Raw genomic sequence first — 13,438 nt, forward strand, 5'->3', positions numbered from 1 at the left:
TTCCCTGCCTCCTCCGTGTGTGTTCTGCATATGGGTTTGCTCCTTCCTTTGTCCTTCAGCAATCGTGAAACAAAACAAAAAAATCAAATGTGTTTTGTATCTGTCATTGTCTTTATAGATATAAATTTGTTACAAACACTTCAGTTTTGTCTTGTGACTTAATCAGGCACTAACTTAAAATACAGTTGTAGCCAAACACGTTTTCGATTCTAGAAGCCATTTTAAATTAAGACAGTGAGAACAATCCATGTTACTTGAAAGTAATCACGGTTGAAACAAGGAAACAAATTTTCAAATTGACCATGCTACTGGTCTAAGTTACTTAAAAATCCAGAGTGATGCCATGACATCAGCCTTGACATAATTAACCTTTTGCCTGATCCAACTATGAATTTATTGAAGTTAAGTTTGCAGGTCAATCTGGGTTCGAGCTTAAAGAAAATGTAGCTGTCAATTAGAAGGTGACTACAATGGTGGCACATACAGCTGCAGAGGCTATTCTTTCCTCATCGATCTTTTTTTTTTTGTTTTTTTTCTCTTTTGTCACACATTTTTTGGTTAGGCAAGCTCCTGCTTGGTAAAGTAATAACAAAGTTTAGACTAGAATATGGTATCTGACTGAGGCAAACGAGTAAACAGAAAAAATTGCTGCAGATATGAAAAATTTGAACTCCAAAATACATAAATGGGATGCAAAAAAAAATGAAATTAGAGAAAAGAATTAGAGATACTGTCTTTCATGTCTTTTGTAAACACATGACTAAAGTTAGATACAGCATTATTTAACAGGGGTGTGTTTACATATGTAATATTAGCCTTCTAGAGACTCTGCCTGTGTCAGAACTTCCACCCTATCCCCTCACCCCTCAATCACTATGTTGAGCGAGGGCTATAAAGTGGACGTCATAGTGAACTTGATTAACTGGTCGTTCGGACGGATGATCACTACAATTCCTATGATGGTTTTTGAGGAGAGCTCTTGCAAAGCATTCTGGGATATATCTGCTCATCTATTGACAATAAATGAACAATTTTAAAAGGGGCATTGTGGGGCATTTCAAGTTCACTACTTTTTCATCCACAAGACCAGGGGTGCTCAAATGCAGTCCTCAAGAGCTACCATCCTGTAACTTTTAGATGAATCTCTTCTCTAGCACACCTGAATCTAAAGCCTCAATCCCCTCCTTTAGCTCAGCAGAGGCGTCGTAACGAGCCACTCATTTGAATCAGGTGTGTTAAAAACGGTTGCATCAAATAGTTGCAGGATAGTAGCTCTTGAGGACTGAACTTGAGCACCGCTGCACTAAACAATTGGATACTCATGTAAAATGACCTAACCCCTATATAGTGCTCTATATAGGGTTTAAAATGGGGTCCGAGTGTTAACCCTAACATTTGGACACAGCCTTTGATTTGGCCTTTGATTGGGATATGCAAGTAATCACCATCTTTATATGCAACACCTGTGAGCTGGATTTTTTTCAACAAAGGAGAAATGCTCATTGACACAGATTTAGGAACATTATTTGAGAAATACAGACCCTTTGTTTACATAAAAAGAGGTTAGACCTTTGGGTTCAGCTCATAAAAATTAAAGTAACAACTTCTATTCTTACACATTTGCTTGTTTGGTGCAACATTGGTCTGTGAGCAATGCTATTTTCATTTGGTTGAAACATTTGGTATGTATGGCAAGTCTGACAAAGTAAATTAAACAAAGCAAGTCATTTCAGTTTTTTTGATGCATTATAATAGGTGCCAAGAATTAGTGATTTTTTTTTTTTGAACAAGTAAAGTTTGTGTAACACAAGATTGGTAAATCTGAGAACCTTTGGCCATAACTCTTCGAAGCAAAATATAATTCCAGAGTAGGCAAAAGCACAACAGTATTAAAAAATTTCCATACACCCAGATTCATTTCTAAAGATATAAACTGAAATCAGGCATATTGAATGATTTAAGACAAGTATAATAAACTTTATTGGTAATTGCAAATGTGCTTTACAGTAAAATTTGCTTTTAACCCATCCTGTAGGTAGCAGTGAGCAGTTTGCAGCACCCGCGGGGTAACAATCTTTCTTTAGAAGTGGCATCTATGGGATTTCAAACCAGGTACCAGCAGACTTCTCAGAACATGACAGCTCTGCTCGGTTCACCAGGTTACACTTCCCACAACTTAGAGAAACATTAAAGAGTTAAATAGTAAGTTCAAACAACAGGTCTTAATGTCACACGCTGCAGAAGAAAGGTAGGTCTTTGTCATTTTTAACATATTCGCCTTTAACCAAGTACAAATATTTACTGCAATAGAGTTTTTGAAGAAAACTTAATGATATTAATTACAAACTGTGCTTTTTGTAAAAAAAAAAAAAAAAGGTCCTGAAATAATACACTTGTTGAAAAGCCTACCATCATTGCTATCAATAGAAAGAATTTGAGGCCTTTTTTTTTATGTTATTGAGTGGTGATGAGTGGTTTGAGGCGTAGCTATTAATTACATTTTCAAAACTACAAACCCAGTCAAATTTATAGTTCTTTTAAAAATAGGATAAAGCACAAACTTTAACAGAGCAAAATAATTATACAAAAATATTTTCAAAGTGGGCAGCAAAAATAAATCCAACCTTGACCTACAGAGACAATACATGCTCACTAAAATGTTACTACTGCCTAGGATCACGCACAATTAAGTCTATACAGATATCCTAATTATTTAATGAGGCCTAATGAACATTCTGTATCCATCTGGACTTACACTCACCTTCTACAGTTATATACACTTGACCTATATCTTAATAAGTGCCTTTCTTTTGGTCATTTTAACATCAGTAGGAGAACTATTTCATGTTTTGAAAAATAAATTATATGGTTAACTGATAATGGCTCTGCCATAAACATAATCTTGGAGAGAACAAACTGAGGTGAAATGATCATTCAAGAAAAACAGTAGAGTTTAGAATTTGATGCAAATGCAAAGGAAAGAAAATGCAGTCCAATTTTAAAAACCTTTTTCCAGACTGAAGCCTGTCATTGATTGCACCGATCCACACTACCTGATAAAGAGGTTTTACCACCTCTTCCTTTTAAGCCATCTCACTACATCACTAAAGCCATGGGTGTCACATCATGGAGCAATGTTTACTAAATTTGACTTTACAAATGAGAGCTTTCCTTATCAAAACCCTGGACAAAAAGTGTATTTTGCTTGATTCATGCATCTCGCAGTAAACCTGATGAGTTCTACATCCCCTCCCTGTGCTCTGTAAACAAGTGGATAGAGAATATATACACAGCAATATCTCCTTCCACAGTGTTTCTCTTATCAGATAGGGGTGATGAGAGGAAGAATGTGAGGATTCCTGCTCTAGGTGGCTTTTTTAACAGTTGTGACCCTTTGAAAGGAAAGTTGTGAAGCCTTTCCTTTGTTTAGTTCATGTCTTAGTCTTGAAAATCTGTTTTTATGGCCTCAAGAGGTGTCTAACTTTGTTCAAACTTCAGCTGTGTGATTGGAAGGCAACATTATGATTGGAGGGACTGCCTCTTTGAAGGCAATTATTTTGGTTCATAGTTGGATGAAAACAACTATATTTCACAACGGATGAATACTCTGTAGTGCTAAAGGCATCATTTCATGAAATATTTGAAGTTGGTTTACTTTGAAAGGTTTAAAAAGTATGATATAGGAGCTTGAAAGTTCCAGATTCCTGTGAATATGAAAATGCTATTGCTATTTTTTTTTATAAAGCTTATCAGTATTATTAATACCATTTTTTTCCTGTGTATTTTTTGCATCTCTTTTTTTCACTCTGGACACATAACTCAAAATAGTCATTAGTTAATTAAAATAATTAAAACCTTTTTTTTTTTTTCTATAATAAATAAACATGGACTTCTATTTGCCAATGTGGCAGACACAGTTTCAACTCCAGTAAAAAAAGCTTACTAGAAAGTTGGAGGTGTGCAGGCTTCTCTAATGCGAGCAGCTGTCTTCTGTCCATGCCATCTACTGGGCTCTGGAAACAATTGACGTGATGATAGGCCTCTGTTAATTGAAATTGCTTATTTTGGTTTCAACTTGAGGCAACGTGTGGAGCAAATGTGTCACCGTGTTATATACTTGAAAGCAATGACAGCTCAAATTGAGAGCGATTGTGTTGTAGCCTTTAACCAATATTATATACCAATATATAACCAATTTCTTTAAAATTCTAGGCGCTAACACATCAAGGGCAAGTTTCAATGGCTGCTATCAGTCTGCTCCATGCTCCATGCATGTGCTGCCACCATGATGTCCCCACAGATGTTTTGGCATGCTAAAAATATTCGGTACAGTGAAACTTTCTGGACTCGCCCATGAGCCTACAGAACCATCCATGGTGTAGTCTTAATCTAAATTGAGACAAGCCTTACACTGTATTTGAAAAGTAAATGTGCTTTTACAGCATAAAGAAAATACTTAGAATCATATATAGATGCAACATTTACATAAGATTTTTTTTACTAGTGTCAAAGACAGTATAACAAATGAAATTTAATGGCTGGACAACTTATTAAATGTGGTTTGTCATGTGACAGCAATACCTCTCACATTCCCACCAAAATAAACCATGTGTCCAGATCAGAGTTTCATGTGACTAAACCTGAAAGATCCAAATGAAGGATAAGTAGGCTAAAGGAGGGAGGGGGGACTTTTACAAGCAGTTGACCTCATTACTGTATAAAACTAAACCCTCTAAAAATAAAAACATGATAAAACGTTACTTTACAAAATGTACGGATCTAATGACAAAACACTTCATACAAGAAAACAACTATTACACCTTAGACAACAAATGTCCTAAAGGGTCAAAAATAAAATCTGGAAAAAAGGTTTTGTCAGCTGCTCAAGTTCATGGTGAATTTTCTCCATTTGTGTAATTCGGTTCTTCCAGCAATCAAAGAAGGCTTTCAAAGAAAGTAAACATGTTTTTGAAATTGTCTCCCAAAAAAGTTTTCTTTCCCTCATGGATTGACATATTTGCTAAATTTTTACAAAGAACATAATTGACCACCAACACGTGTCTTTAGACAAAGCACTTGTGCCTTTGAAGTCTGCTTTTTTTCAGAACAGTAAGTTTTAAAAAATTACAATAAACTATATCTCAGCAGAGAGATCATGAGAACATTCATATGACATAACTGTTCTTATTTTCAGGGTGCCCTCAACGCACACCCTTTAATCTAATAAAAAAATAATAAAAAATAAACACATTAATTTTTACTGCTTTGGTTTACTCAGATTCAGGTTGACAGATCTAGTTGGAAAACATGTTAAAAATTGAGCCTCTTGTGAAAAAAATCCTTCAGTTGGAGCAGGTGTTGATGTTCTTGCCATCAGCTGCGTCCTCTACCAAAGCTAAGTGATAGTCAGTGGAGAGCGTGAAATGTGACACGCAACCCACCAGTCCCCCCAGGTACTGTCTGTTTGTTTGAAGGGCGATCTCTTTCATGCCACCTATAGTTAAAATGTGAATTAAAGCAAGTAATAAAAGGGGAAAATATTGAATTACAGGAAACAATAGTGATGTTGAGAGGATATACACCACCTACCCACATATAAGGGTCCATTTATATTTAGTTGTCTCATCTTGCCAGGTGCCCTTCCTGTCTTGGCTCCGTAATCATCAACCGTCAGCTTTCCTGATTGGCCATCTCTAAAAAAAATAAATTAGCCAAACATATTTTTGAGCAAAATATGATTATGATGATAGTCAAAAATACATCAATGCATAAAAACGGTTTTCCTTATTTATATGTTACCTTACAGCCTTGACTCTGTGCCACTTTCCATCACTAAATGTTCCATTGACAACAATGTTAGCCGCACCACTGCCCAAGTTATAACTACAACAGAAATGCAAGAATACAATTTAGTAGCTGAACATGTTCTTCTGGTTTGTGTTATTAGATCTTTTTTTTTTTTTTTTTCCAAAAGTCCGTATAATTGCTATTGTTTTTATCTGCTATTATTTTGGGATCAAACTTTACTTTACAGCTAAAATCTGCTTTATTCAAATTTTCCAGATTTCCAATAAACTTACAAGTTAATCCATTTTATTTGGGTGTATAGTATGATAGATCAACGGGAATATCAAGCATTGATGATAAAACTTTTTTTTACAAACTGCAGACAGTCCAATGTTTTTATCCAGTCTAAGGAGCCAACAGCGCTTCAAACTGTTCAGTCATTCACCCTTTCACACACTGATGGTGGAAAGCCTCTTGTCACGGCTGCCTTAATGCAAACTGATAAATCGGCGCCACTAAGTCCTCTCCCCACAAACTGCTGACAAGGCAGGCACAAGACTGCGCTTTCATCAGGTTAGTTTTACACAGCCTCAGGTTGAGGACGCTGTCTATGAATACATGTCACTGAGGTTTTTGGTTGTCATGTGGAGAAAAGTAGGAGACAAAAAGCTTGTCCTTTAATCTCAGGGCTGTTAGTTCAGTCCCTAATTCCACCAATTGATTCAATTTTGGGAATACTCTGCAGTGCATCTTGGCTGTCATGTTTCACTTTAATTAATTAAGTATAATGTAATTTCTTAGAAACTTATGCTATTCATTTGAGGTAGTTCTTCTTTTTATTCCAGAAAAGCTTTGGAAAGAACACCTGAAAATGAGAGCTCCATCCTGAAGCCCCATGGAAATAAAATCACTGTTGGGTCTCATCGGACTGTCTCCACGCCAGAGCAACAAACCATCCCTGGCTGTGCTTTTAAAATGCATGAACAGGTTTGTCCTGGACCCAGACACTCTGGAATAAGAAAGGGAAAATATGCAGTATTTATTCAAATCAACAATATAATTTTCAGCAGTTTAAGACTTTAAACTGAGAAAACAAAGTAATGATACTTTAGAGAAAGGTATTAGATTTAATACCACCAACCTTTTCAGGATATCTCTGTTTTCATAGGTTAGGTAACTTCTGCCAATAAACTGGGGTATTTCTATGGCTTCAGTCACAGCTGGGAGAAATGAATTAAGTAATAACTTAATATGAACACAAGGTGGCAGTATATGCATGCATCTACTTACTAGCTAAACTAGATGACTAAAAGCTACTCTGTCAATAAGTGGAAAATAATAATGGGAGCAATGGGAGCAATGTACAGTTAATTCAAACTAAATGACGTAAAAGTTTATCTCTGTTTTTGGTGTATAGAAGAAAACTTACTGTTCAAACAGTAATTCCCACACTCTGAAGAAAGCATAAAAACAAAGAAGGTACAGAGAAATTTGAAGAAATTAGTTATCTAACAACGTACTGTATGTTGTATTATTTATTTTGAATATGATTAATCCTAAATCCTCTTTGATTTAAAACAGTTTTATTCTGCTTTTTTGCTCTGTATTTATTTATAGTGGAAAAGCAACAAAAATCAAACTTGAAGATTTATTTCTTTCAGTGATTTGATTAAAATATAGAGGTTTATGTTATCTTATCACAGTGCAATAAAATATAATGTTCTTCACCTTTTAACAATTAAAACAACCTGGATATTTTTCAGCAGCTGTTTATTTTAGCCTACTCTATCATCCATTAAAAGCATCCAACCAACATAGACCAAACAGACTTATAGACCATGGACATAATTTTTTTTATTTTTTATTGATTTTTTTTATTGATTTTTTATTGTTGCAGGATTTTATTGTTGAATAACTATTTTTCACTACAGTACACAGACAATCGTCAGGCACTAGGACCAAGCGTAACAACCTCAACACAAGCCGAAGCCCGCTTCCCTGAGTTTAGACCACCAACAAGCTCCTGATTGGCCCACCGTCTTTTCTTGTGTGATTGGATGGTCAAAGTTAGTTATATTAAAAAATACTTCCATCCCCCCACCTCTGAAATAAAAAATTTCATCCATGGATTATACATTTTATTTCCTACTACTGACCTTTCTGGCAGTGCCTTCCATCATAACCTAGAGGGCAGTCACACTCATAGTGGTCCCACTTTGGCCTGCAGGTCCCTCCATTGGCACAGGGACTTTCCACACAGGGGTGAGCTGAGTTTTCAATATTTATGCCAGTAGCAGAGCCCACAGTGATTGGCATGCTGCGGTCATTTAGGATCAGCTAGGAAGGAAACCCATATACAAAGCAGTTAAAGAAGCAGGATGTTTTGGCATGTGTGAAAGCTGACACATGTCGAAGACCAAAAGTGAGAATGAATCAGCCTTCCAACCTGTGTAGGCCTACTGTGAAATAACCACATTGAACGTGACGTGCTGACATGGATGCAGCTATAAAGCCACCAGGTTTGCTTCAGAGAATTTTAATTTTAAGAAGCATCCCAATGGAAACTTTGACAAGTCTTTAGTTCTTCCAGTTTCAAGTACCACCTAAATGCAAAGCATCCTTTAGCCAATGTGAAAGATGCTGGCTGAGCCAAAGCACTGATTTAGTTCAGGTGAAGAGTTGTGTTCGTCAAACTATAATGTTTGAGTACGATAAACATATCATGAATGCCAAATTCAAATGAGCCATTTTAATCTTGATAATTCCAAGATTACAGCGAGATTAATTTTTAAAAATTATGCATGCAGATAGATAGATAGATAGATAGATAGATAGATAGATAGATAGATAGATAGATAGATAGATAGATAGATAGATAGATAGATAGATAGAATCTTTAACTGTTGCAGAGTCACTGACCTTTTGAATTATTCCAGTAAAAGGTTTTACAACGCCTGCTGCCCTCTTGGTTTTCTCGTAATCTGGGACTCCACCAACATAGAGAGGTGAACTGCAGTTGATCTGTGTGAAGGCTCCCTAAGTAGGAGATATAGAGATGTTTGATTTATGTCTCAGGAAATAATACAAATTAAATGTTATTTATCTTCTCTTCACAAATAAGTATGCTTACATAAATACATCAGTAGGTTTTTGCTTATATAATTGGTTTAAAATATGAAATCCATTTTTAATTCATCAAAACTCAGGAATTAAGAATGTTTCACTGTATTTACAAAATACAATAAATTGCTTTATCTGCAAAGGAAGATTAAAGAAGACTAAGCAAGGCAGCTTTTGCGTGGTATATAAAAAATGTCTTTGAAACATTCAAATTCTGCAGTTATATTTAAATTTTGCCTATGAAATTAAATACGTTTAAATAAACAACAAAGATATTAGACCATTTTCTTCATTTTCTTTTAGTTCAATCAGGAAACAGAAGATTGATGATATGCAAACTTTTTAACTCATGTTGCATTGATGCTTTTAGAAGTTTGAAATTAAAAACCAAATAAATTATCTCTCCGACACATACTTTTTCACTCAATTAAGTTATTTGAGAAATACCTCAGCAATTCCCTCAGTTGGCTTTTGGTTGTCTACTTGCAAGATCCCACTTTTAGCAGTGCGAGATACTCTCAACTCATGCCACGAGTCCAGACTTATTTGTTCCTCACTCCTGCACCACAGATAAATACACACTTATAGTACGAAATCAGTAGCAGAAGGTGACAGATAAGGAAACAAAAGTTCATTTTAACATTACCGTATTACAGCTTCTCCAGAACCACAGTCGAATCTGAACTCCACATATCTATCCACCATGTTTATAGCCAGGAAATCTCTACTGCCTGCATCATCACTATACAGTAGCACCCCACTGGGCACGGATGGCCAGAATGTCACCTCAAACTCCATGAAGGAGAGGTAACTCTGGGGGGACTGAGGCCACGGGAGGACAGCATATGAAAACACAGTTTCATTGAAAAGTGGTGAAGACAGAGAGAAACCTGAGGGATTAAAAGAGGACATGAGAAAATAACAGCTAAGAACAAAGAGCAAGAGCTGGAAAGAAACATAAGCAAACCTTAAGATTTAAAAAAGGTTTAAAAAAGTGAACTGAAGGAGAAAATCAAGTATGTGAAATGTGCTGGATGAAAGAAAGTGAAATGGTGAATTGTTAGAACGTTGCTCTTAAATGCAATCAATCCCCTAACAATCATGTTCAAAGTAATAATCCCTATCTCAGTTCATTTTCTTCAATTTGCTCCTGAAATGTGGAGTAATTATATAAAAAAAAAACCAACATGACAGCTGTTTTGTCCTTTTTTGTTCTTTTTTTTCATTTTAAAAGATCATTAAGAGCTTGCAGCGTAAATAATACCTGTGTGTTCTTTATGAAAAGAGCAATGCTGTTAACTCACTGTCTTCACAAAGAGCTCCCTTGAAGCCAAGTGGACAGAGGCAAATGTAGCCATCAGCGCGGTTGGCAAAGCAGGATCCACCATTGGCACAGCTGACCTTGTCACACACACTGTCGCTGCACTCACCTTTCAAATAAGAACAAATGCCTTCATAAATCATTACATTTAACATGAAAAAAAAAGTTCCGGTTTATACTGGAATTAAAAGATTGGATAATTCACTATATTTAATTCTTTTATCTTTATAAACTTTATTTAATATCATATTTTGGTATCAATGAAAAAGGAAACAATTATTTTGTTAATCAGATTTATTATGCTCTGTGTACATTTGGTGGGGAGTGGAGGCCTAGTGGTTAGGGCATTGCACTTGGAACTCAAAGGTTCTAAATATAAGCCCCACTCCCACAGACTGCCACTCTGGGTCCCTGAGAAAGACCCTTAACCCCCACACTGATCTGCACAATGGCAGCCCACTGCTCCCCCAAGGGATGGGTTAAATGCAGAGTGTGAATTTCATTGCTTTGTATTTGTAACAATGTAATGACAGTAATGTTTCATGCTATTCTATTCTACATCAAATCTACTAAATATGTATTATCGATAGATAGCAGAAAAACAACACTTTTTTATCTCCATGCAAATTCTTTTCTTTAAAATGTATTTTCTTACATTGTTTTTTAAAAATAAATGTTGCTTTTATCCTTAAAATACTATTGATGATATATTAATCTTTAGATGATGTGATCGATTTTTAAACAAAGTCTATTTTTAGTTCCTAAATGAGGTCCTTGCTATTGTTTCATCCACAGATATCTGTTCAACTATTACAGTATACAGAGAAAAATATATAAACCGTGGTGTAGATGAAGAAGCAGACAGGAAAAGAAAATGAGGACACTATGCATCCCTCACCTATATCAGCTCCACTCAGAGCTTTGCCCACAGGCCACGGCCTGATGTCTGTAGCCATGCTGTTGATGGTCAGACTCTGGATGCAGCCTACAAAGCCACGGTTTGTGCCTGTCGCCCTGACCAGCGAGTAAGTGTTCGGAGATCCACCCACATACAGTGGTGAGCGAAAAGTAATCTTAGTGTATTGACCCTGAAAAAACAAAATTAAAGAGAACAATTTGTGCCTCGTCTTCTTTCACAGTAAGGACAGAATAATTTTTAAGGACAAACTAATTTCAAAGAATCCAATATTTTTTAGCAACTAATGACAAATCTGTTGCTTTTAACTCTGACAGCAAAAATTGGCTTCATCAGTGCATTTCTTCCAGGGATACATTATATGCAGTGCCTCACAAAAGTATTTGTATGCTTTTCTTCTTTTAAATCTTCAGAGAAATATGTTAAAGACAAATACAAAGTAGTGGATTTATGATGTGCAAGGAAAATAAAGCATGATTTTTAAAAGATTTTACACACGTGAAATAAAAACTCTGGGAGGCATAAATTTAGAATCTGACATTTTTCAAAACAGCACATGGGCAACTGTTCATTGTTTTTCAATTCATTGTCTAGAATTGAAAAAAATATTCATTTTGCATACCGTGTAAACAGGTTAGCAGACGATGCAGTCAAGCTGGGCCTACACTTTGTCCTGCACCACCTTTACTACCCAGCGATATATATGCCAAATCCTTTTTGTGGACTTCAGCTAAGCCTTCAACACCGTAATGCTGGACATCCTTCATCAGATGCTCACCCAGCTCACAATGGCAGCCTCTCCCAGTCATTGCATCACCAGCCTTTTTGAGTGATCATCAGCAGCAAGTAAGCATAAGGAACATCCTCTCCCGCCTAAAAAACACCCACACTTATCCCCTAAGAGTGTGTTTGCTCTCCACCCCTCTTCTCCGTGTACACGAATCACTACTAGCACTGATCTGATCCAAGACCACAATGAATATGCACTGAGACATTAAGGAGACCAACTAGCGCACTTGTGCAATCAGAACCATCAAGCTAAACCAACTAAAAATCAGGAAGGACCTCTGATCTGAAGAGCATCCCCTTCACCATCCTCAACAACAATGGCGTTAATATCGGTAAGCAGAGTATGCAGTTGCTTTGTGACCCCCGACCTTTTAGGGGCCCTGTCACTGACTCCTGGTAGGTCCCCTACGCAATTGTGGACTAGGACGTCTCTCTGCAGATGTAATGGTGCGAAAACTTCCTATTTTATCCACCTGATGCTAGTCTGTCTGACCGGACCTTATTTATACCGCAATGAACCGGAACAGGGTGTTGTACTTTGTATGGGGCCCACCAAGATAATGTTGCTTACGGGCCTATTGTTGTGTCGTTACGCCATTGCTCAACAACACTGTCCACTGTGAACCAATTCCTGTTTGTAGGAATCAAACTCTGATGACCCAACCAGGTCCTGAAATGTAAAAGTCTGCCTGAAGTCTGGCTCATCTCCAAAACAGGACAGCTTCAAACTCCAATGAGCAATTAAAACTATTTAGAGGATTACTGAGATTAGTGTTTCCACCACCTATGTCCCATGCAAGTCTAATGTCAAAATATTTTGCATTGCTCTATTACATAAATTTTCAGCAAATACATTGTACACTGTGGTTGTTGTGAAAAAGTCAAATGTTATGAATACTTTTGCAAGGCACTGTAAACAAGATTTCCGTTTTGTTAATTCTAGGGCATTTTGTTACCTGTGAGTGCCCGGATATGGGGTTATCATTGTCCATACGTAGCCAGCCACTTGTGCCATCTCTGAATATAGTAACAATGTGCCACTGACCAAGAACAACAGGACTCTGACTGATTATATGTGCAGGACCTGTGCCGCAGTTAAACCTGAAGAGCCAAAAACAAAAACCTGTGAGAACACATAATAAATATTATCTTTACAGTCTGTTCATGTGCAGTTGGCCTCATCCTTTTTCATCGTACAGTAATATAATAATTTGATTTATAAATGAACAATAATGTTTTCACCAACAATAAGAAACTGGATTTTGCGTCACAGTTTTCATGCTGCCTTTTATTTGATTTTGCAGACAGGCATGATTTACTTATTGCACCACTAGGTTATGACAGGAATTAAACCAAAAATAGCCATTCGGTTTGTTTATATTGGAAAACATATCTATAAACACATTATTATACATTACACTCACCGGCCACTTTATTAGGTACACCTGTCCAACTGCTCATTAACACTTAATTTCTAAGCAGCCAATCACATGGCGGCAACTCAG

General features: G+C 36.5%; 1 protein-coding gene across 1 annotated transcript in view; it reads right to left on the minus strand.

The window, feature by feature from the left end:
* Positions 1 to 4,387: 4,387 nt before the first annotated feature.
* Positions 4,388 to 13,438, minus strand: part of egflam (EGF-like, fibronectin type III and laminin G domains) — a 42,286-nt gene continuing 33,235 nt past the window's right edge. Inside the window, exons 11-22 of the mRNA XM_015374275.1 lie at positions 12,890 to 13,056; positions 11,127 to 11,316; positions 10,212 to 10,337; positions 9,554 to 9,797; positions 9,355 to 9,466; positions 8,707 to 8,823; positions 7,944 to 8,124; positions 6,929 to 7,007; positions 6,653 to 6,796; positions 5,800 to 5,883; positions 5,590 to 5,693; positions 4,388 to 5,494 (exon numbers count right to left, since the gene is read on the minus strand). Of these exons, the coding sequence (XP_015229761.1) occupies positions 5,343 to 5,494; positions 5,590 to 5,693; positions 5,800 to 5,883; positions 6,653 to 6,796; positions 6,929 to 7,007; positions 7,944 to 8,124; positions 8,707 to 8,823; positions 9,355 to 9,466; positions 9,554 to 9,797; positions 10,212 to 10,337; positions 11,127 to 11,316; positions 12,890 to 13,056 (1,700 nt within the window). The 3' untranslated portion in view covers positions 4,388 to 5,342. The remainder of the gene's footprint in view (positions 5,495 to 5,589; positions 5,694 to 5,799; positions 5,884 to 6,652; positions 6,797 to 6,928; positions 7,008 to 7,943; positions 8,125 to 8,706; positions 8,824 to 9,354; positions 9,467 to 9,553; positions 9,798 to 10,211; positions 10,338 to 11,126; positions 11,317 to 12,889; positions 13,057 to 13,438) is intronic.

Source organism: Cyprinodon variegatus, unplaced genomic scaffold (genome assembly GCF_000732505.1).
Source record: "Cyprinodon variegatus isolate N-32 unplaced genomic scaffold, C_variegatus-1.0 Scaffold100, whole genome shotgun sequence".
Classification (NCBI taxonomy): domain Eukaryota; kingdom Metazoa; phylum Chordata; class Actinopteri; order Cyprinodontiformes; family Cyprinodontidae; genus Cyprinodon; species Cyprinodon variegatus.